The 27,158-nt window shown below is 28.6% G+C and overlaps 1 protein-coding gene across 1 annotated transcript in view; it reads right to left on the reverse strand.

Moving 5' to 3' along the window:
- LOC123292499 (protein Wnt-10a) overlaps window positions 1–26,953 on the reverse strand; it is a gene marked incomplete at its 5' end in the record, with an annotated part of 46,656 nt that extends 19,703 nt beyond the window's left edge. The window contains one exon of the mRNA XM_044873211.1: window positions 26,698–26,953. Within this exon, the coding sequence (XP_044729146.1) occupies window positions 26,698–26,953 (256 nt within the window). The remainder of the gene's footprint in view (window positions 1–26,697) is intronic.
- Window positions 26,954–27,158: the final 205 nt, after the last annotated feature.

A 27,158-nucleotide genomic window follows, 5' to 3' on the forward strand; every position in this document is an offset into this window, starting at 1 on the left:
TAGGTTTGGTGTTGCACACCACAAAAAGCTTCGAGAATGTTTGATTGTAATATATATAATGCGTATAGTTATCGATGCCCTTACTAAGGCCAACATTTAAAAAAACAAAGTACGTTTTTAAAGCACATAGTTTAATTTATGAGGTTCAACCTTTTAATTCTGCACTAAAATAACTAAACTTAATAAAAATAAATTTCTATTAGACTCGAAAACCCACTTTAAAGTTCAAAAAATTGGCCGCGGTAAAATAACTCAAGTATAGTTACATTTTTATACCGTGTATATATGAAATATACATAGTATATTAAGCTTAGTTCCAAGTTTGTAACGCTTAAAAATATTGATACTACGAAAAAAAATTTGGTATAGGTGTTCATAAAATAATCTAATTAGTCCATTTTCGGTTGTTCGTCCGTCCGTCTGTGAACACGATAACTCAAAAACGAAAAAAGATATTAAGCTGAAATTTTTACAGCGCACTCAGGACGTAAAAAGGCCGAGCTCGTAAATGAGCAACATAGGTCAATTTGGCCTTGGGTCCGTAGGACTCATCTTGTAAACTGTTAGAGATAGAACAAAAGATAAAATGTAAAAAATGTTTCTTATCAAAAAATAAACAACTTTTGTTTGAAACATTTTTTTGTAAACATAACAGTTTAATCCCGAGGGCACACATAAGATGCATATTTTATAGTAGGTATGTATTAATATGGGATTATCAGTTATGTATGTGTGATATGTATAAGTAAATGTGTAATGTGATAGAGTAATCAACACTATCTATACATGGTTTTTTAACAATTAACTCAGTCCATTGTTTGTTTTCACTTGTTTTATATTTAATATACAGAATGACTACTGTTTCAAAATGAATTTAGTATTATATACAAACAATTAAGCTATGGTCATTAATCGATTAATATAATACTAAAAATCATTTTGAAAGTATTTTCATGCATGAAATTACATGAGATGACACTTATTTTTAATTATCCCAAAGAAAATTATGCATTTAAGGTTTTTATTGAGCTTTTACCGCCAAAATTTATTCTTTTTTAGATTTTTCCTATAAATCCTTATGAATTAGGTAACGCATACCTTATGAATTACCTTATGAATTAGATAACCTTAACGCATCCCTTAAATAGAAGACCCTGTAAAAAGGGTATTTCAGAATAGTAACAAAAATAATATTTAAATGGGCTTAAAGCACACACTTCTAGTGTATCGTACATAAAAGTCAATGGTAATAAATAAATATACAATATATCAAATAATAAAAAGAATAAATAAATTATTATCCTCCAATCCACAATGTATGGATGTACATTCAACAATGCCGTATATAGTGAGTTGTCCTCAAAATTTTTATCGCTCCCACCTATGGTTAACCATGTATGTAATATTAAATACACTTGAATATAAATAGAAAAGAAAATGTCTTGCTGTCAATGTTAATTCAAAGAATAACTCACTACTTTAAGAAGAAGAAGAAGAGAGTGACCGATGATTATTTTACTTACAATTATATGTACGTACGGTTTGGTTTGGTTGGTTGACTAGGCTGTGGCTTCTTGCTGTTTGATGTTTTTTAATATTGCCATATTTACTAACACACAGTCTTATAACAACTCCTGTTTCTTGTAATATATGTATGCATGTATGTTCGGTTTGATCCTCATGCTCAATGACATATTCAATTTTATTTCGATTTAAATCAACAAATAAATATACAAATAAATTTACAATTGAGTTATTTTATTGAATGGAATGCGCTATAAAGTCATCTAGAGCCACAATAGTAGGTATGAGCAATGGCCTTGGAGTAAATTCTTGTTTTGATTCGATTTGGTATTTTTGAGTGTCGTTTAAGTGATGGTTGGCTATGTAAGAACTTCAGATTCTTTGACATTCAGAAAGTTGTTTTGGCGTTATGAGTTTTTTGTCGTGATCACTCCTTGCTCATATAAAAGTTTCCAAGTGTTTGTCACTCATATCGATCCTGCGTTCTTTTATCTAGACTCATCAAAATATCTCATCAAAAAAGAACACTAAGAGTAGGGCGAAGATGTGAGGCGAAAGAACACTTAAGACGGAGCAATGTATTCATTACAATGGATTGGTATCTGGACCTGAACAGAGTCTATGAATAAATACAAGCATTCTATAAGAGCCACATGATACAACCAGTAAATTACGTATTTATTATCGTGGTTTCCAGTTACATTTAATGTGAAATTGAATTTATATAACGGAATTGAAAAAAGCGTATGATCCATGGAATTTGAAAAATTAAACAAACTGTAGACGTGAGACATTTAGCTTTTAAAGTTTTGAAATTCGGATGATTGTATTTTGAACTAATAGACTACAAACCCATGCTAAAATTTTTCGGATGAAATTATTTCTATTCTTTTATGTGATTCGCTTCAAATACTTATACAGAGTTAGTATCCAGCAATGCCGTACATATTTGTTGGTGCAAGGGTGACACCAAGGGGTGTGACATTCATATTTTCACCTGTACTCACATGTACCGCGCAAAACTGGCGCCATGGTGTTTAAACTTACTTTTACATACAGAAAGAAACATCTTTTTCAACATGATTCCTGGTGGGTCATTTCACTCGAAAATTTTTACATGGGCTTCTAGTCTATAATATGTGAATGGTTCAAAAATTAAACCAAAAATTATAATAAACCTATGCAAAATTTATAGACATTAAGTCTAATAAAAGCAAATAAAATATTGATGATATTAATTCTTTTATATATATTTCTATGTATATGTTAGAACTGAACTCCTCCTTAATGGATGGACCGATTTTGATGAAGTTTTTTGTGTCATGATGGTTTAGATTCACAATTCGGTCCGCTACAAGTGTTTTCGTATGTTCCGTACCAAAAGAAAAAAAAAAAAATAAATAAATAAATAAATAAATTTCATCAAATGGTGGGAGCGCATGTAAATAATATAATTCATTATTATTACAATTTACTATGTATTTTTAGTAGTATTGGGGTATTAATTATTATTATTCAGGCATTGCTAATAGGTATTTATTAGAGCTTTATACGAGCGCAGCGAACACCACTACCGAAGGCTCCAGCCAGGCCGAAGGGAGGGTGTTCAATTGACTATAGGGTCCGCTAGTAGTTATTAAAATTTATACATCATTAAACTTGCTGCATCGTGGAACTCGAAGCAAAAACGCAATAAAAATTTCAATCGGAGGTGATGAGAAGAACTTTCTAATTGCAGGTGAGTGCGAGATTTGAAATTTAGTATATGCGTCGCAATAAATATCTTTTAGGAGCGCAGAATATTTTATTGAACTTAAAAAATTTTAGGTAATCAAACTAAGAAATACTTTGTAGAATTTGATTTCAACTATTGAAGTTATTGTTTAATTATTTATTGTAAATAAATTACATAATATATCAACCACCCTCGCGTTTATTACAGTAAAATATTGCATAACTATTTTGTACCTTTTCGACCACAATTGAAGAAAAGCGTACTCTAGCCTAATAAGAAAAAACACAATCCTATAGTTTAAAAAAATGTATATTTATTGAAAGATTATTTTACTTGGACTTTTGTACAGAAATATACAACTTAAAAGTACTACACAACTCTCAGTAACTGACTGACATGTGAGCTAACAGACTATGTAATGTAGTACAGTAGCTAGTTACCTGACTGATGAACTGACACATTGCAAATATCGTGGTATGTTTTTGTTTTTTAACTTGGATATTATTTTGAATATACAGTGATGGGAAAAAGTTTGTCTACCATCAAATTCCTTACAAACATCTCAAGATAAAGAGCTGGAATTTCCAATTTCAAGAGGATTATAAAAGGGATCTTTTTACGTTAATACCATTCCCGCAGCCCCTCCAGGAGTGTCAGGGAGAGCCAAAGGAAGGTTTTGGTTTTTAAATAGAACTAGAGTTGAGAGATAGCTAATTTGTATTAGTTTTGCAAGACGAATACAAGGATCTCTAAAGAAGTCGCTTTATTAGCTCAGTTGGTTAAGGTGTAACCAATTCCATCCGTGGTATGTTTAAGGTAGCGGGTTCGATTCCCGCCGTCGCAACAAAATTAAAGTAATTATTAGTTGTGATGGACTGGTGTATATGCATGAAGGAGGTGCACTCAGCCAATATAACCTAACCTAACCTAACCTATGTTTAAAAAAAATTCGAACGTTTTTCGCTGATTTATGGTGATTTAAAAATAGTCGGTTTTAGTTTTTTGTTACATGAAGCGAAAAAAAAAAACACACATATGCATATCAGAGGCTGTTAATATTCAATAGTTAATGTGGAATTCAATGCTAAGCTTCATAAATTACGCGAAAAACTCATGTTTGTATGTGATGACTCGTCACTTCCATACTATTTATTTACTGTAAACGCCCTCTGGAATGCGCGTAAATCATCGTGGGTAAAGGTCGAAGCGAACTTTTTCAAAATCTGTTGCCTTGAAGAACTCGTTCAAAAGAGTCATCATTCGACCCAACGTTCCTTGCCTCACCTACTAAAGAGGTATTGACCTAAAAAATTCATATTTCAGTATTCTGTAACTGATAAAAATTTCAGGCCTTTATGTTGGCCCGTTTGAAATTAATTTATGGGTTACCAAAATTTTTACCATCACTGTATAGTTGAAGTTGACAAGTTTTAATAAAACAAGCTTTAGAACAATTTGTTACGTATCACGTTTATTTTTTACGACTGACGATTACGATTATATGAGTGACTACTATTTGACTCACCATGTTGTGTGCCTACTTATCTCTCTGTTTGTATAATATAACTAACGAGTAAAGATATAGAAAATCGTACGCAATTGAATATATCCGGTGTCTCAAAACATATAGAATTACCCTGACTTGTTATTAGTTGATGTTTTCTAAGACAACGCATACCTACCTATATTTTGTATCCGTTTTATGACTATATAATACGACTGATGACTGATATCATAAAACAACTGGTGTCGTAAACAATTAAGAGTGACAAAATAGCTCTCGTAAAAAAGAACTTAATGATGACTTAACAACTCAAAATAAGTAATTAGCCACTAATAATATTGATTAAGATTATTTTCTCACCACCCTTTCAAAGTTAATTCAAGCCACAAATAGTGAGATGGCAAAACAAAACATTTTTGTACTTTGTGATAAAAGCATACAAGTAGACTCTTCCTTCTTCTTTGTGATAAAAGCTCATAAGATGTGAATTCTTATGGATAATGGCTTGTGACTAAAATGGCTGTAAATTAGATGGAAAGTAGTTATTACATTAGTATGCTGGTTAAAAGTGTAAATGGGTGTAAAGATCAGTACGCAACAGCTTTTTGAGATATTTCAAGTCAAAGGTGCCTAACTCTGTGTGAACTAGATTTTACTAGTTTCTAAAATTTAGATAATTCTTGTATTCAGAAATGAGTAAAAAAAATATCACGTTGGAATATTACGTTAAATTCGATGCACATTCAATCTTTGGCACTAAAAAAGTTTTTTCAAATTCAAATTTAAAAAAAAGAATGTATGTTATTGAACATTTATTTTCTAGTGGAAAAAGAGGAATATATGAGTTGGTAATATTGAGGTTAATTTACTGAATCATTTTCGTGATTAGGACGTTTCCTCTTCACCATACCGAATGCGAGTTAGTTTGAATATTATTATTTATTTTGACATTTAGAAGTACCATAACTTTTGAAAAAGATTAATGAGGAAGAGTTTGAAAAACAATTTATGACTGTATACGGGAGCTTTCCACATCAGCAAAAAAATATGTAATGGTCCATTTGATAATCGAAAGTTGGATGCTGTAAGATGATATCTTACGGTGATTGACAAATTTTTTTAATGCTGAAAATAAACAAAATTAAATACGAAATATGTCGTACATTAATTTTATTTTTCCTAATCGTTACCCTAAGCAAGAGCAAGGGTTGGAGCGTTCAAAATTGGCCACATTGGAGGGTTCGAAACCAGGACGCTAAACCACCCTAGGTGTTTCACTGTTATTAATCTGTTTCCATTGGTAACGAAACTGTATTGTATCACCTAGCTCATTCAATGGTCACAAGTGTGAATCCTTTCTCAATTAGATGTCTGTAAGTACTACAGTGGTTAAGGGCATTCAAGGGGGTTCAATAAATGTTAAGCTCCAGGAAGTTATAAATATGGCAGTTTTAAGTCAATTTTGGGATACCCGATATATTTGTTTATATATACATATTTTATATGTAACAGATATTCTACAGACAATTGACGACATATCAAAAGGAATTGTATTGACAGTCATCAATAAAATACAATATTATTATTGTAACTTTTTACCTTTACTGTTTTTATACTTGTTAAACAAATATTGACAAACAAATATTGATAGCTTGGAATAAATAACTTTGATAAAAAAAATTGAAATTTATTATTAGATATTTATTTCATTCCATTTTATACCAAATATAAAATAAATTTCATATGATTTATATTGACTATGGAGGTGCATACTATTCTATTTATGTATAATCATAAAGTATTAAGTTCGATAATGAATGACATAAACAACGTCAAGAAATGAGTAATTTTGAAAGCGGCAGTTGTAAGATTCATCTAAAATCTTATAATTTTTGTTGTAAATTCAAACTCTTCAGCCACGTTTTATTAGATTTCTGTGAAAATTACAAATGGTCATAATGACTCCGGTTAAACAGCAAGATAAAATTGTTTGTATGATAGATGATGTACCTATGTAAAAAATACAAAAAACTTTTATATAGATAAAATTTAACATAAATTTATATATTTTTCTTATGAAACGAAATTGTAACAAATTCGTGTGCACTCGATATAAGTCACTGTCCTTCATGCATGATATTTTTAATACCCTTTGTCATACTAAGACATTACACTATATAGCATATGGGGACAAGACTGTATTTACTTCAATTCATAAACGCAAATTACAAATTTGATGACGTATTAATATGTGATCTGTCAGTTGGTAACAGTTCAATGTACTGTTTACTACAGGTGTAATACCCACGTATGTAGTAATTATAGTATATATTCATGGTAATACCATACAAAATATAAGTAATTAATACCATACAGTATGTCAACAAGTCTGACAAGCTACATATTATGAAGTCACGTCCGTTTTAAAATTTGAATTTCCGGTTTATAAATTTCATAAATATTTCCTATTCACTTCCAATAATTTCCTGAGAGTTTTTGGAAATTTTGCAATCTATAGTTGGAATATTTAAAACATGTTTTTTAAAGAAATATAAATAGCGCTCATAATTATTATATGCCATAAGATGTTAGTAATTTATTCCGTTTAAAATGGCTAACATATGATTTTTGATACCCAAGATTAAACATGAACCGAATAATTCTTTTTTGTAAAATAAATATTCGTGAAAAATCTGAACATTGTCCCCATAAAATAAAATTACACTAAGCTTCAGTGTTATGATCATTTTACACACTTTGTCAACATGTCGATTCCATTTCATATCTTCATCCAAAATTATATCTAAAAATTTCATTTCGCTTTCTTGCGTAATCAGATATTTTATTGATGATGCAATAATAGATCCATCAACAACTTAAAAAAAAATGTTGTCTTAGTCATATTTATAATTAAATGATTATTTTTGCATCAATCAGCAAATTGTTGTATTACAATATTCATTTCATTCATTAAAGTATGTATATTATATCTGAAGGTAGAATCACAAAGGTGTCATCTGCATACATCAATAATTTACCACGCTGAATATAGGACGGAATGTGTCAAGAATAATATTGGTCCAAGATTTGAGTCCTTTGGCATCTTGTGGGGTTAAAATCCTTAGCAAATGATCTGATTTGTTTATTTTTTTTATTTTTCAATAGTTTACTTAAAAAAAAATTACAAGTTGCATCAAAGATATTATTGACAAAAAAAAATTTTATATGTTTGAAAATATAGGGGTTCTAAAGATACCACTACCCTCCAGTCAGGTCTGCATTTTGTATTATTATATTATGGGACAGTTATTTGACGAATTTTCAGATTGCATGTCTACCAGCTCTCCTACAATTTCTGCTAAATCACAGTTTACAAAAAGGGATGGCGCAAAGGTCATCCGTCAAAAATAATTTACTAATATAGATGATATCTATGATGGCTTTAGCTGATAGCTTTCAAAAAAAAAATATAAATATAAAACTAATCCATGTAATGAAAATACTCAATTGTAAAAAATTCAATAACTTATTTTTTATTCTCATTTACACCGTACATCTTAGAATCTTCACTATGGTAAAAAAAAAAAAAATTCACCTTTAAACATATTTTCTTATACGATAAATCTATATACTTACAAATAAAATGCTCGCAATAAAACCCGAGTCGTAATAAATTGATTTAGTTGAATTTTATTAATAATTTATTATATTATTATTATTTATATCAATTTTATTTATTATACTATTAGTTGAAAGTTAATAAAATATTTTTTTTTATTTAAATTGCAAGAAGCAATTTATATCATCTATATTATATGCATTCTTTTGTTTTGATTACTTCTGTCAGTTAATTGAATATTCGAAAATCTGTCGAAACCACAATTTTGTTACTAATCAGTTACCCAAGTAAAAACACCAAGCTAGTATTACATAAGTGGCATATTACACGCCACTCAGCGTTTTACACGTAGATAGAAGGTGTTTGGATGTCACACCCGACTTCCGACTTGGTTCTAAATTTATATAACAGTCAGAATTTATTATGATTTTATTATGCCATAACTGCCTAAAAATTGCTACCATCACTGTACTTAAAACAATACCTCCGTTAAGAGGACGAAGCACTTTGTACGATTAACTATTTTTTTAGTAAAGTCTTGACTGTGTATAGACTTATAAAAGCCCTTATATACATATTATAATAGTAGAAGAATGTTCTCGTATATATACATTGATATGTATAGTACAAGAAATAGAGATTTTGGAAAATTTAGTCTTCAAAATTTTAGAGGCTCTTTGAAAATTTATTCATATTTAGTTAAAAACATAAAGAACAAGTGAAAACAAACAATTGACTGAGTTAATTGTTGAAATACCATGTGTATACAGTGTTGATTATGCACTCGTTTGTTTTCTTACGTCATAAAAGAAAAGAAAGATAGCCGCTCTTACACACAAAGTAATAACATACCTGCATATATAATGGTCTATATAATAGTCTAATTTAATCTACACCCTCACGGGTAAAGGGTGATGTTTACGAAAAAATGTTTCAAACAAATCTTGTTTATTTTCTTAGTATACCTATACCTAAGCTTAGTATACCTTGATATATTTCAAATATACGTGGTATAATAATACGTCTTAGTGGCTATCACGTACAGCTTGAGAGAAAATGAAAAATGGATGGAAAGTTTGAGAGAAATTGAAACTGTTCATTAACTATTACAATGTAAAAGTTTGCGGATGGTTTTTATTTTTTATACAACTTCCTAGCATTCCAATTACATGTAATCTATTACTTTTTATGATTATAATTTTTTCCCCATGTAATTGGCGCGTATAAAATAACAAAGATTTAAGAAAAGCCAGAAAATTGTACAAAAATGTGTGCAGAATGACATCAGCTACATCTTTTAGAGTCTGTAAGTGACTGCAACATTGACAAGTTATTCTGCATCTTTTCAAGTAACAAAAGATGAATTTTCAGTCCCCAAAGTTTCTAAGCTCAAGTTACTTTTTTTCTCTATTGTTTGTGCTAATAAGATAGGTAAATATTTCAGTATATACATATACAGGACTTTCAAAAAGTATCGGATCAGTCGAAGAACTCGAGAAGAACTTTAAGTGAAGTTGGCAGGAATACAAAAATAACCAAGTGACAATTCATAACCGATAGAAAATGGAAACTGGAGATTATTCATTACTATGGTGTACACGTGAAACAAAGAATTTAGTTAAGTATATTTTATAATTATTATTGAATAATAATTTGTTTTGTGGTGATTTATGTTAAATGATAATTATTTAATGTATGAAATATTTAATAATTTCATAGTTAGTTATTATTAATAAAAACCAAAAATACACCCACAAACTCGTGTCCAATGTTTTTGAAAAACCTGATAAAAGATCGAACCCCAAAGTTCATTCTCTGGACACTGTAAGGGATCAATCTTAAACGTAAACCAAAAACCCCAACTTTTTATTATAGTTACAGATTTCTCATATTAAAAACTATTAGTTTTATTCGAAACATTATTTTCGATTCGCGTTATAGCTATAACCGCAAAAACAAATTATTTTATTGTTTTTGCGAAAAATATTCAAAGTAATGAAAAATTGTTAACTTTTGTATCATTTACCTGAAATTATCATTTACTTGAAAGATGTTTATTTGAGATTTTTTCCATTCGCTTCGGCGCATTCCGTGCAGCTGTAAAATAATTTTTTCATGCAGCAGTTCATTTACTTGAAATTTGTTTGCAGTTGTTCGCAAACATTTTTTTTTTCAATTATAGCATAACTAACGTGAATAAAAAAAATGTTTTCCCTGCCTAGGCGATGAACAAGGGGATTCGATTTTCATTTTACTATATTTGTTAGGAGTGGAAAAACTATGGAAGGAGTGTTTTAACATTTTTCAAAACAAAGTATTTTTCTAGAGTCCTTCTACTGTTCCCATACTTTTAGAAAACCTTGTATACATATTGTTATTGAATTGAAGACGACAACGATCAACTATCGACAGTAATTTATAAAGGCGATCGAATATGTTGTTTTCAGAACGTCAGACAACAAACTAAATGTTATCCCATCTGATTTATTGTTTATTTTAGCCACTGTCCTTTTTTTGTAATTTTATTTGTTTATTTGTTTGGGCTATTTTTTATATTGTATGTTTATTTTTCTTACATTTTTGCATTGTTATTCTGAAATCATTATTATTGTATTATTATTGTGTCATTAAAGTAATTTTTTATCGATCATATTATGTCATGGCTTACGAACAGTAATAAACATTACTGACGTAATTATTGAAACTACAAGATTGTGTAGGAGTATTGGAAAAAATAGCTGTAAAATAAATCCCATAAAGGAGGGGTATCAATAAAACCTCATTTCCGCCCCGGAATAACGAAAAACAAGTCAAGCGATTTGATGTTTTCTTTATATATTCTGAAAAAAGACTGTGTGCCTAATGAAAGAATGTATTAAATATATAAAATAATTAAAAAAAACTACAATTAAACTTGTTTTTTTTGACAAAAAAGGAAAGATCGCATATAAGTTTTATAACAAAACTGTTTTTACATAGTTTTAAAAAACGAAAAGCGAAACGAAATAGCACGAAGAGAAATTTTTCGTAAAACATCATTAGACGTAATAATTTTTATTTAGAATTGTATTATATTCTCTATAGAATATTTTGAAAAAATGCAATAAAAAGTTTGAATAACTTTGCTCCCGAGGGATGTATATCACGAGATACAAGTTAGGACTCATTCCGCTCTAAAGATATTCAAAAATTGGCAGGGATTTAGGTCTTATTTAAAACCATAAAACACATTAGGCATCTTTGAATGAAATAACAGTCAAAGAAAAATTTTTGTACACTTCCAAAAAAATAGATAATATTTCTGATATGAAACAAATGCACGTTGACAATCTTTCTCTACGTACTTGCTTTCTAATGAGAAAACTTCGTCTTTATATTATAGTTGCTTTCTTATAGATACTAATATCAATATCCTTCAATTAATTAAAAAAAGATTCAAGGCATATTGTCTCTAAGATGTACACCTTACCCTAGTTATATTATTTTTATTATATGGTATATGTACATATTATATCTATACAGAGTGTTTTAGGTTTATATAAGAATTTGAAAGCATTATTATCTCACAGAGAGAGAAATTTTAATTAATAATTTCTCTAGAACACCAAGCCCATAAAATACTAAGTCTTAAGAATCGACTGCGATACGAGTCATCTAGTGTTGTGAAATAACAGTCCAATAAACAGAGACTATTTACATTGTTATATTTTAAAAAATGGCTTTAAAAACACATTAATGTAAATTTCGATCCCTGATACTACACTCTCCCCTATATGTATGTATATGTATATGTATAAAGATGAGACAAGCAAAAGACTTGACAATGGTTACATTTGTGACAGGATTAACTTTAACAGTAGCTACACATATCGTTGTTTTTAAAACAATTCGAGATGACAATTCAACAAAGTTCTTATTTAAGTATAAAATTAAGTAGACACATACAATTACAATATAGTCAAGTTGCAGAATGCATACATACAGAATCTTCAAAAAAGTATTCTGATGTTTGGAGTGGGTTATATTGTTCAATAATCTTATCACAAAAGTCATATTAGAGAAGATGTTCTTCTTTGATATTAATATTAATTATATATGCTGGATTTCGCGCATTTTTCAAGGTAAATTAATCTTTTTTTTTTTAAATTTACAATTTATCTCTGTTTACAAAATCACTAAATCGTGTTAGTGAATTATGTATCATATTGACACGTTTTCACGTTATCTCTTAAGGTTTATTAAAATTGTTCAGTATCTACTGACGTTAAATAAGACTTGTTATTATAAAAAAATATTAGGTAGCAGCTTTTGATATAATTCGATATTTTAAATTAAAAATGCTTTAGGTGATAACAAGTGACACACACTATTTTTGTTACAAAAGCGGGATTCATTCTTCCTTTGTGCAAGATTTATCGTATAACGACAAATAGATTATTGTTTATTATTCGTTGTGTGCGTAGTCATGGTAGGGATAATAAAATCGATGCCAGCGTTTCCAGTGAAAAATTTTGGCGATAAAGGAGGCTGTTATGACTAGTTTGCAATTCCATGTTAATGTTATAGAAAATGTCAAATTAAAATTATTGAAAAACACTAATTAATTAAACTTATAATGCATTAAAAATTGTGAAAATAAGAAATCAAATTGCACAAATATTATTTTTCAAATGTAAATTATCATAATTTTTTATTTAATGTAAGTCATAAATGCAATCCATACAATTATATATACATCCATACAATTCTATAATTAAAGTAGTGTTTCGTTACCATGGAAACGCCTCCTATAAAACTCACGCATGGTGCGAATAGCAAACGTAACTTGTCACATGGAAATAAAAATTTACCAAGTGCACGGAATGAGCATCCATCTATTTGTTGCCTGAAAAATAATAAAGAAAGCCAGTAGTTATCTCGCTTTTTTTTCTCGACCAATGACAAAAATTGACATGGCCCTAGCGATAGTGATTTAAACAATTATCTGACCGATATTAGAAGAATGTTGATTTTGAAGACCCAGTATAAGAAAGATAAGATGCATAAATACTTGAACTACGAAAGTGTTCTTCTTTGTATGAATTTACGCGGATAAAAAGAATTAAATATAGTCGGTATAATAAATTTTTATAATGTAATAATAATACTCTTATATCACATTATTTTACATTAAATAGATTTGTTTTTGTTTCGACTGTCGTTTATATTACTTTAAATAATACGTCATAATGTTAATCGTGATGCTGTTCATAGGCTATTGAACAGCAAGATTAATATTAATATCATAATCAATACGTCGTGAAACTATAGTACCTAACCTAAATTGCACATATAATACGTCATCTTAATTATATACATCCAAATATAAAAATGATATATCTTAAAACTCAAAGAAAAATAAATACAATTTAGATTACACCGAATCAATACCCATAAAAATGTAAAACTAAACTTGAAACCATAACAAAATTTGGAAGTTAAATTAAAATTTATTAAAAAACGAAGAAGTTATGAGCAATCAAAGATTGCATTCAATGGTTGTCCATCTTTTTTCAGTAATTTTACATGAATCTCTATGGCAATATCCACGTATGACGTCACTAGTAGGTTTCTTTGTCTTTGTTTAATTAGAAATTTTAAACGTTCATATCTTGCATATTAGTAAAGATTTTTAAAAACGAACTTCAATTTTCTATTCGTGAAGTGAGAATTCTTCACCTGAAGTGATAATAAAAATTTAGTCCGATCCCCTATTGTAATCGACATAATGTGGTATGCAGCATATTTTCCTTTTTACTAAACGGCGCCGTTCAACTAGCAACTTGAATATATTCAGCCATTGAAGCGACCAGCTAGGCAAATGATTATTATCGATAGCGTTTAACTATTTGCCTAATCTAGTCATTTAAATTTAGTTCTACTTGCTGCCATCTGACGCTAAGACCCAAATTCTGTCAAGACCATACATTTATAACTCATACTTTGTCTTTAACTGTGGCTGACTTGATTAGGTAAATATTTAAAGGAATTTTAATAACAAACAGTATACCTATATATGAATATTTTATGAGATTATAAACGATAAGACAAAAGCTCAGGAGACCATGAGCACTGGACAGCGAATGACGATTATGGGTTATGACTAAATGAATAAATACGATATAATGATCACTAAAAATGAAAACTATTTAATTTTTAAAAGACTACCACGGTACGTATATTTTCCAGCTCCACGGTACGTATTTTACTGTGGGTGAAGATGGTTATGGTTCCAAAGTGCTGAGGGTTATGGTTTCAGGGACAATGCACACTACTACATACCTTAGTATATATCTTTAAGTTTAAGGATGTATCAGTTGGATTAATTGAAATAAAATATAAAAGTAGATACCTATTCTTAGTTTTTAATTTGCATTATATTGACTAAAGAATTTAAAATAACGACCTATGTGTGTTTTATATGTCTTAAGAATATTCGATTTATTGTTTCGTTTAATTCAATTAAGTAAGTAAGTAAGCTCTTAATATTATACCATAAATACAGATTACTTTTATAATACTCTTAATCTGTTATTAAGTTTTTACTATATACGCTATACAACAATTTTTTAATAATTATTCTTTAACTCGAAAAACATTTGTTGTTTTGATAGTATTGCTTTATGAAGGTAATTATCAGCATCAAAGTACTCGAATGAATGTCGCTACTAGGTTTGAAAATTGAATATACCAGTAGTCGTCAATAATATCTGATTATTGTAAAAATTAACTACATTTTGAGCCTTGCACTTTATCTCCTAAAAGCACCACCCTTTAAGTATTTAATGATATACAGGATTTATGGATTTTTGCTGATGACGGTCTCCTTTAGTAAAATAGCTGAAGTAAAAGGTGCTATAAAAGGGACCTCATTTCAAAAATTTGAGAAAATTGTCAGAAGACAATAAAAGCTACTTCATTTCAAAAATTTTGACACATTTTGAACATCTTTGCAGCCAGTACAATTCCAATCAAAATGGTGTATTTAGTAGGGTAAGAGCCAAGGATGTGCCTTTTGAAGGTGTCTATTTTCCAACCCCATATCTTTTTTCATGTTGCAATAGTAAGTATATTTTTTCGTAGTTTAGTGGCCATTCACATTTCCACCGCCCTATGCAAATTGAGTAAAAGAGTTTGAAAGAAATTGAGTAAAAGAACATTTGTACATACGTTAAGTTTGCATTAGATATGTATATCCAAGGATTGTGAATGATCAATACGCAGTAACTGGCTTAAGAAAATACTTGTTTTATAAAAGTAAATTATGCCTGCTTTGGAAGCTTCAATTGGTGTGTTATATTTTCAAAATGTCTAAAAATAATGATAACCAAGTGAAAATCCACAAATGACTGAGCTAATCGTTGGAATACTCTATATAGAGAGAACTTATATTTTTTATATACTTATATGAGTGCTTATATTCTTTTCATAAATAAGATAAGTTTAAAAAACAATTTTTTTTTTTTTGAATATAAATGCTTTGAAACGAATTTGTCCCCGAAAATTGACCTATTTGACCTTCTTATATAATTGGATGGGTTACTATGAGATTAAATCAATGGACTCTATTTTACTTTACAAATTTTCAACTATTTTTTATAGATTTGAGACCATGGAAAATTAAGTTTTACCCTTATTTGGTACCTAACGGGAAAACAAAAATATTTACACTAAAATGTTTCAACCAAAGTTATTTATTTTTAAATAGGGAACATTTTTTGTATTTAAATTTTTGCTCTATCTGCTACGGTTTAAAAGATAATGCTGATGAATACATATAGGTACATAATTTGATTTAAAGCATCAATATTTCTAAACGTTATAAACTTGGAACTAAACTTAATATACTCCGATATTTTTTATATGCAGGGTATAATGTTAATTCTCACAAAATTTGTTAAAAGATAATTCAGATAATTTTCTTTTTTATTTTGAATGTCATAAAAAAATATTATTTTTTCTAAGTAAGTATACAGAGCATAAAAGTTACGTGAATCTGATAAAATGGTATTAACATAAGTGAAATTAATATTCTGAACACTTTTCAGTTCAAGTATGTGTGAAGTTAACCATGTAAATATTTTTATGACTATAAGTAAACTATAATAATTGATAAAAGTGTCTTTGTAAGATAAAAAAAAACACTTTATAATACACATAATACACATTACATATTAGTGACACTTTCCTTTGCTTTTTAAAAGTCATATTTTGTATTAAGTAAAATTATCGAATAATGATCCCTTTTTTTTTAAAAAGCCTGGAAAGTTTTCCACTGCCTCATATGCTTGTAAAAAGTAAACAATATGGACTAGCCTTGCAGAAAAATAATTGAATGATAAATTCAAAAAAATTTTCGAACCAAACTCAATCAAAAATTACAGATTTTTGTTGGATAATGGACGACACTAAGTTTAAAGTATTGATAGTTTCTCAATATACTTATATACTTATAGAAAAAATGCCAATTTTCGGAGTGTTACCAAAATGGGTGCTTAAAATAATTGAAATTTTTTCATACAGTATGACTTAAAGATTTTTCGAAGTGGTGATAAATTAGAATATTCTGCGGTGGAGATTTGAATGTACCATAATCATGAAAACTTACTAGGGCTTAAAAGTTATTAACACAGATGAATGACCTTTATTGCCCTTGATAACCTTTGCTTTAAAAATTTAAAAAACACTAGCATATTTTCTTTCGATTAAATGCAATAATGACATCTATTATAGTCGCATTATCGCTGAAAGCTTGATTTTCGAAAAATGTTAACTTTTTTCCCTTTTAACTTAGATTTTTTTAATGCGGGTTCTAAAGCAAGTATTAACACAAAAAATTTTCTATCTTTAAACCTTCACTTTTTTTAGTTTCGTAAAAAGCTTCTGGAAACTAATCTTATATGGAATAAGGCACTTTAGACCAAGCAATCGAAGCATATTGCATACTGATAGGCACCTTTTGTCTTTCATAGCTTTGTGAAATCTCTATGGAAACTAAATTATTCCGTTTGGAGGGAAAGTTCCAGTTATTGGTTTAATTAAACTCTTTTGAATCCCTTAGTATTATCAGATAGGGTTGGTATGAAATTAGGCATTATTAACCAAAAAACTTCTATCCCGTATAGTTTTGGAGAAAAGCTCTGGAGACCTAAAAATCCCAAATTTGAGGGGAGGATAAAAATTTTCTTTTCATAGCTCGATTAAAATAACTTCTCTTTATAATTTTTTTCCAAAAACGGGAACAGAAGTTAAAAATAAACGGAAGTCATAGCCTGTAAAAATGTAACTATTGTATATTATCTATACAAGAATATTTTGAAGATAATAAATATATCGACTTGTCAATTTTAATGAATATATATTAGATACGGCTACTGTCATCATTGTCATGAATAATAATTTGTCATGGTTGCTTAGTACACTCTGTATAAGATATCATGAATAACATTAGTTCTACTGAATATTTGTATAATATGAGATTCTTTTCTACAGTGAGTAGTATTTGAGTGATGAATATGTCACTAGGACAATATAAGGGCTGTCAACGTAACCTGCAGGTAACTCTCTCAATTCCACCTGGTAAGTGATAAACTTCTTTCAGTATACCTAACGTACATATTTATGTATACTACACAGAGAATATGTATCTTTGTATTTTTATTATACATACACAGACCTCCAATGATGTTTTACAAAAAAGGTATTTATTATTGTGATAATTCAGTATTCTATATTATTTATTAGTAATATTTTGTGTTAATTTTGACACACTAAAAACATAGCAGAACCATAATAATTAGTTTTAAGAATTTAATTTTGTTCTTTTAAGAATATGAAATGTATTTTAAATTTGAAAAATTTACGGTTAATTATTATTTATTAGTTTTTATAATTATGTAAGTTTTATGCTTCAAAATTGAAAATGCGAATAGTATTATTTACTTTATGGGGATAATCATTGTTCACCTATTCTTTTGACCTAAAACATCTTTCCATCACAAGATTTGCTTTTTAATAATACTTTTTCGTTTCCATTCTGATTGAAAGTTTGTTTCAAAAGTGTTCGGTAAGGGATGTAATTCTCGTATAATAAAATACTTAAAAATTTATATGAATAACATAATTTCATATACTGTTCAACTTAAAGGTATCCACTAATATGACTAACTAAAATCTGACTGATTATTCATCTCTCTAATTCAACCACCTAATTAAAATCTGACAAATCCATCAACATGACTAATTAAAATTAAATCGCCTCTCCATTTTTCAATAATTTACATTCTTTTATATAAAAACACGCTTCTTGATTATGGAAATTAAATCGTTTAAGAAACCATAATTTTGGTCTTCTCATTAAAGCCCTTCGTAGATGCAGTTTATTCGGTTACTATTTTTAGAATTATATTAAAGAATACCAGGAATATTTTAAAATTATTTACAGAAGTAAGTTTTTTCCAAGTTTTGTTAACAATTAACAGTAATTACACTAGGTTTTTACCCTCTTTTTGATTATAAAAACTTATTTTGAAAAATCTACTCTTGAATTGATCTCTTGAAATGATGAATTGATTTCGGAGGTTAAATTTAGACGATACGTTGAGCGTGCGTCACACTGTGGTAAATAGACTTCAGACTGTCGTTAATTTCAACGCACGTAAAAATATTGCAATTCAAATATAAAGAATAAATATTACAACTATAATAAAACTGATGAAAAATAGCCCGGAGGCTAAGGATTTTTGGATACATTAACGACATTAAATACCTGAATTTATTCAACGGCATACTTTTCGAGCTAGGATTTAGTGTCAAGGTAGGCACAAGAATGGGCATCCCATGAAAAGATCAAAATCTGTTTCTAAAAAAAATTCTGAAAATGTGATAAAAGACCGTAAGTAAAATTCTTTGTTAATTTTTTCGTAATTTTCTCAGAAATCGCGTATAGCGAGATTGAAAGATTGTATTTATAAAATTTCCGAATTCTCTGAGATTTGACGACTTTGTTTAAAAATTACTAGTAAATATTGGGACGGGAAAATTCTAGTCTTTTCATAAACATTATTCATGGCTGTTATTTTTTTTTCAATATTCGATAGTATCCATGAATTTTTTCGAGGTAACTGTTCCCTGAATATTTACGAAATTGATACCAAAAAGAAATATTCAGAAATTAATTATAATAATTAGAAACCAGAACAAGACAAAAATAAATGCAATTTTAAGTCTAACATGCAAAGGGTATATGTATCTATTTTTGTGTAAAATGAGAAATTGTCTTTTGTGGGCACACGAGCCCAGACCAAATGCCAGATGAAGCTTATATTTGCCAATTACCTTGTTTTGAATTCATAAATAATCAATCACTCCAGTTTTTTTTTTTTTCAAATTGTCACAATAACCAATTTATTTTTGACGAGATATGATAGCATATTTATAATATATTTATAATTGGAATGCTTGTGTATAATGAATAATGGATATAAATTTCATTAACCGGAAGTTTAATTTAGCTTAAGTTATTTGCAAATAATTAATTAAATATTTATGTATGTTTATAAAACTTAAAATTTAACATTTGAAACAAAGCCAAAAATGGAAAATTAATTCAATTCGACACAATAAAAAGAAAAAATAATATTTTTTTTTCATAAAGATGCTAGTAATTTTAAATAATAAGACGATTTGGAGGCATGAACATCGAAGTTCAAACTAGCGCCCTATTGTCCAGTCAACAAGAACCACATTGTTGACCGCTTACCATATGAAGAAGAAACTGAATATCTGTGTTTGTTTCGTTCTCAACTTATTCAGCTACTTCTTTTATATTATTAAAACTATACGGTGTCAATTTTTCAATGAAAATTAAAGGTTTTATTATAGCCTGATCACACATGTACCAAAATAAATCGAGGAATCGGTGAATATTATTCTGAAATATTTTATAACGTGTTCTCTATAGAGTGTTCCTGAAAAATAATCGTCATTTCTACCATTTTTGATGGATTGTATTACCTACACCAGTAAAATCTTACAAATAAAAAACCTACACCATAGAGGTGTGTGAAACTAAGTTTTCCTAGCAAAAAAAGTTGTGCTACTTACGTAATGTGTGAAAAACTGCAAAATTTTCAAAAAAATTACCATGTATTTTCTAGAAAACTAGTTGAAGTTATTTACAAATTTTTATTTTTCTATCTTTTATATTTTTGGAGAAAATGGATATCAAAGTTTTGCCTTAATTTGCATACCAAAATCAGAGCTTTATATTGCCTTTGCGATTTTAATGTAGCATATGACTGGCGTAATATGGTTAATATTGAATATTAAAAATTTTTTCTATACAAATTTTTATGTGATTTATAAATATATTATAGCAATTGCTTGAATTTTGCTTAGAAAAATATTTTAGTTACTTAAAAACACTTTTAAGTCGATTACTTACATATTTCTTAAGTACAAACAAATCATCTTGTTGATAAAAATGTAGTTTTATGAAAAGATTTAAATTAACACACTATATAAACATTTATTTATGTATTATCGATCAAGATGGCATAAATAAACAAACAACGTGATATTGTCGATATTCAATGTTTACTCTCAGCAATCGATATTCGATCATTGAGTATGTTGTATACTTTAAGTAGCCAAAGATGTAATGCGTACCAATACTAACGTTTAGTAATATTAAAACTCAACCATATAATAATCATAATAAACACAAGATGCGTTAATATGGCCTTTAGAGATCAGGCCAATGACTTGCTGATTCAGTAAATTATTTTAATCATTTCTATTTTATGAATACCAACTGAGATATTCCAAATTTTATTTATCAGAAGAAAAAAAAGTAAAATTATAGTTATTTGACACACAGAAAAGATGATCGCACCGAAACTAAATGCAAACCTTTTTCTAGAGATATCTTTAACTATTTACAAATATGTTTCACTAAATCTATGGGATTGGGATTCATCCCGACGTGACAAAGGAAGACAAAGCTATTTTTTTCTTTTCAATTGAAATGAAACTATTTTTATCGAAGCCCGTGAGACAACAAATACTTTTCTCAATCAGTATGTTTGCGAAACCGCCCTAATGCGGTAATGAATTTATTACCACACTCTAAATTACTGTCAAAATGTAAGCTAAGAACAATTACTATAGTAACATTTTAGAGGCGATATACGTGCTGTAACGCATTATTAATGTTTGCAAAATTCGCTGGCGTACGTTAATAATACTGTTATGCCATAATGTTTATTTACAACATATTTTAATTATATCCCGAACCGGTTCATAATTAGAAGAGATCTTTGGAAATTTAGAGAGAATGATTTTATTTCTTATGTTATTCATGTTGTACGAAGCGGGGACTAATGCTACATTTTAAGATAAAAGTAGATTGTGATAAAATTTTTGTAAGTAAAAAACAAAAATAAAGAAAATCGAAATCGTAAAACAAACTGCAATAATGATATTTAATAGTTCTACTATATTTTCTTCGTATTCGCTTTGGGTTGTAATTTACAAAAAATGTTTAGATATCATTATTTTTTTACCTACAGAAAACATGATTGAATGTTATAATTTCCTGGCAACATCAAGAAAAAAAACTAGATTTTGGATATCTCATTTCTTATTGAAATTAGATGGGGATAAAGTAGGGCTGGAACCTGAGAGCAATTACACTAACTAGATTTTCGTGTGGGCCTTGAAAGAAGCTGCGCGAATATCTGTTTTTAAAATAATTTTAAGCTATATTTTTCAAAATATTTTTCATGTTGTTTGTAGCATAATAAATGATATTTTCCCGGCAGTTTTACCGTTGCTGGTAGTGAGACGGTAATTTTAATGTAAATTTTAGTTTGGCAGAAATTAAGTTACTTCAATAAGGAAAGAAATTTCCACAACCTAGCATTATTAAAAAAAAAAAGAAACTCTCAAAAAAGTTTTAAATGATATTTATTTTTGAATAAAGCATTAAAGTTCATTTTCGTATAAAATTTAAATTTTTAATTTAATAATAATATACACTGTTTTTTAACATAAAAATATTCACAGCGTAGATGCGACACGATTTCGTTTTCGAGTAGTAAATATATAACAAATAACTTTTTATGGGAAAGTTTAAAAAATAATAAAAATAACAACAATCATTAGAAGAACAAAGCAGTTGCAAGAATGTTTCTTATTACATTACGAAACAATGAGTACCAACCAAATATTTGAAATGTTTTCATTAATTAATCTAAAAATGTTTAACACGAAACAATTCAAATTCATCATTGACAAAATTAACTTATTATACAGAATGTATTATAAATCACAATCCATCTCGGGAGAATTAATTTTCAAGTAAAAACAAAGTCCTTATAATACTTCTAACGACATGTACTTCTAAAAAAATTTGTATACAAAAACTTCCAAATTTTTACGACCTTAAAAAAAAATTTGGGACAAAAGTTCGCTGGCTAGAAGTATTTACCAACAAAACTTTGCATAACGACGTTTAATTTTTGCAAAATACGTAAAGTAACTTAAATAGGCTTAAATTTCTCCAGGTATGTTCTGCTCAGTCAATGCCTTAGACATCAAGAGGATAAATTAAATAAGAGGCCTTCCTGTTTTCTATTTACTTAGAAAATTTTCTAATAATTTTTGGGCTGTTTTCGAGGGTCTTTTCTCAAAACTCGGATTTCGGTTGCAAAAAAACTTGGGTGAATTTGCAAACCTCAATTAGTCACGGGTAATCCCTTAAGGATAATATATTGTATCTTATAATAGAAAAAGATAATAATGCAAGGCGCAGCTTTGGCTAATTTTCAACGAAACTTGATTTTATTCACCTCCTTAGCTTATTCGTATAATATTAACTATACGACAGGTTCTTGGATTATAACACAGTTATATTCAAATTTTTTTTATTTTTTAGAAATTAAAGTGGAATCATTATAATGAGTGCATTGTTGAATAAATTCACTTTATAAACGAACATAACAATAATCGCATAAAAAAAGCAATAGCAAACACCATTAAAGTATCTATTATTGAAAATATCTAATACCTTTTAGTATAATACTAGCTGATATTCGGTACTCAAAATCTAAAGAAGCAGGCTGATCATAAGATAATTGTAAAATCCTGCTTTCTAGCTAAATGTTATAAATTTCTATTTTCACTAGACAAATTTCTTAATCAAATCAGTGAATGATCACACTGAAAATTAATAACTGAAAAACGAAAAAAGATAAGGTGCTTAAAGATTAGGAATTTTTATAGTGCATTCACTCTCTCAAGTTTGAAATAGGGGAAATAGTGATTATTCACTATTTGCTAGTTAGTGTGAGAAGTATATTTCATTTTCAATTTTTAGTGTTTTTCGGATACGGAACCCTAAACTCGCACTTGGAACATATCTAGGAACACTCTCTATTAAATTTCCTATTTCCTCAAAGCCTTGTCCAAGCTGAGCCAATTTTGAAGATCATCGCCAATTTTTAGTTTTTTCGAGTTTGGAACCCAAAGCACGTCCTTGAAACATAGCTAAGACACTCTCCAAAACGAAACTTTTAACCGAAACAAAAAAATCAAAATCAGTTCATCAGTTAAGGCTCTACGATACCACAGACAGGCAGACACACACACATAGCGGTCAAACTTATAACATCCATTTTTTTAGTTCGGGGGTTTAAAAATTTGCTAAAAAAAACTTTTAAAATATTCAACGCAGCGAAGTAAAGTATGTATAATTAAATAATTGTGTTAATGCAATTATCAATATTAAAAATATCAAAGGTTTTTACATTTAGTTTTAGTTTTTTTCAGAGCCCGTTTTTGACATAATTAAGGATTGTTAATCAGTTAACATATCCAAAGGAAACAATAACCACCTTAATAGCTTTACCCATTTTCATTAATAAACGCACATATAAAAACTGTTTAATTTATTAAAATAATACCTGTATATTAAGTTGATTTTCTTCCTATTCATTTAATCAATACTTATAGTAATATATAGTATAATATATATAGTAGTTTACTACAATCAATAAAATAAGTAATAAACATTCCTATAACGGTTCTATGAGAAACAAAATATGATTGCGGCTTTATTAGTGACATTATAAATATTTTTTATTCACTGATTACGTTTTATTCACGTCTTCCGAAAATTGTGCAATTTTTAACTGGAAATTCCACTTTTTGGTACAAAAACGGCAAACTAAGTATTTATAGTCCAAACTATTCTCTATGGGGTATTTTTAGTCGCTGTTTACGAATTCGTTGTGTCAACGCCAAATTTTTTTTTTTCACAAAACCGTTTCTAAACATAAATGCTGATTTATCAAAAGATTTGGCCAACGCAAAAAAAGTTTATACTAACGAAGATCATGGCAAACCTACTTTGAACTGTAATTATAGAGGATCTGACTCTATCTTACAGAAATTTTCGAAATTTTTTGCTGTTGAAGTAAAAATACCTATAATTTATTTTCAAATTATATTTTTCAAAATTACAAATTGCTTTTGGCCCTTGTTTTTTTCCTCATAGTAATATCGTTTTTTTAATATTTTTATTTGGGGGGGGGGGGTAAATGTAACGGACACTTCGTTCTATTTACTACTAATTATCCAATACATAATGGCACGTATGGCCTATCATTTTATGGTATGGTATGTTTGTTTATATGTGATACTCATTCTAGGAATCGATTCCGTACCAGTAGATTTTTATGGTAGACGGTGAAAAATGTTTGTCTGAGTGTACTCAACAAAATCATATCCATGCGAACTTGCTTTTTCGATTTACGCTCATAAAGTGAGACAGAAGTACCCTGCTTTCGGGATACAACATTCTTTTTATTTAACATTAAAAAAAGGCAGATTTTCTCTGAAAACTCGTTATTCATTGATAAAAATAAAGATTATTTTGTGGTTTCGGTCAAAGATTTAATTTCACCGATTATTCAAGTAAATTAGAGCCCAGATTACTTGTATGCCTTTATATGTAGGTCTGTATATTTTTAGGTAATCATTGAATTACAAGACAACCAGACCAACAAAACGTACTATTGTAACTAAATCATTTTGGTACGGCTACATATTGCATTGAAACAATATTGACAAGAACATCAATAACTATTTACACATTGTCCACTACAATTTAATTGATATATGTCAAGTGTACTGTTTTGACAGGTCATAAATTCAATATAATATTTTATTGAATTTTTATTAATATAACTTTTTTGAATTTTTTTGTTATTTATACTATACACAAACTGTACCAATTATTGAGTTGATCATTGTTTTAATTATGAACAACGTTTTATGATTTTTAGTGCTTTAGCCTTGCACCCAAATAGAGATTTATCTTGGACACCCATTTTGAGCAATTGGACTTTAAATGAGCTACCAAATTTTGGGTACACATGTATATATATGTTTATGTTATAATTAAAAGTTTCTCAAGAAGTTGAGAAATAAAGTAAATAAATAATAGTATAAAAAACTAAAAAACACGCTTTTGTAACTAGCTCAAAAGCATGTTGAAAGAAAATTATTTCTTTATATTCAAAAAAACCTTTTATCGTAAGACAGCGCGAAGCACTCCACGCTTTTTGACGATAAAATGATTTTTTTTTTGAATTTAAAGAAATTATTTTCTTTCTTTTAGTCCAGCTAGTTACAAAAGCGTGTTTATAAGTTCTTTTAAACTAATTTATTTTGTGTTTTTTAGTTTTAAACTATTATTTAGTTATAAGTAATTCAGTATAAATATGGTGGGAGCGCAAATAAATGTATATATTTTCAGATAAGGAAATCGTTATTCCTGAAATTCCTGATGAAGATAAACAATAAACTTATTAAATTATTGTATTGTCAAGGTCCTTGATAAGTATGCCAAATTTTGAGTTAATCCGGTGTTTTGAAGGGTTCAAAATCTTGTTCAAAATTTCCGTTACAGGCTAACATACGAACATACGTATGAACTAATAGCTCTCTGCGTGGTCCGAAATTTGTCGCACTCAAAATTCTATTTGTGGGCGACAAGTAAATTTTACGCATTCAAACGAAAATTATTTGTTTTTGTGATTAAAAATATCTCATTTTCTATCTCCCTTTTCGTGGAAAATTGACAACTTTCCACAATCGTACAATCTATTATTTTCAATTTCTACATAGCCTCGAACATTACCTGGTATATCTGTATTGAATTCAACTATTTTTAATTATATTTTCCGTAAGAAATATTAACAATTCACTTACCTTTTTGTAATAAAACACTACTATGTGGATTTTTATTCTTTGTACTCAATGACGAACAATTCCAACGATGCCATTGAAATTGATGCTGACATTCATCAATTGCCAATTGTAAGCCCATTAATGCACTCTCAGCAACATCCGCATGTCGATAACACAATTCTAACTGTGATTTTGTTAGACCGCCAACTGTACGACATACAGTGGTACTACTTGTTGTTACACCCTGTACTACCGGTTGTACAGGTATTGATGAATATATTATATTATTATTATTATTTGTAATACTATTTAAAGTAGTTGAACTTTTTAATTGTTTTATATGGCGTTGAACAAAATTTGGGTTAAATGATGTGCTAAAAACAAAGATAAAATAATTATTAGATCGTATAGTTGTATAGCAGAATTATTTTAAAAATAATAATAATAATAAATATCAATTTCAATAATGGTTAAAAAGCTAG

This window comes from Chrysoperla carnea, chromosome 1, assembly GCF_905475395.1.
Source record: "Chrysoperla carnea chromosome 1, inChrCarn1.1, whole genome shotgun sequence".
Taxonomy (NCBI): domain Eukaryota; kingdom Metazoa; phylum Arthropoda; class Insecta; order Neuroptera; family Chrysopidae; genus Chrysoperla; species Chrysoperla carnea.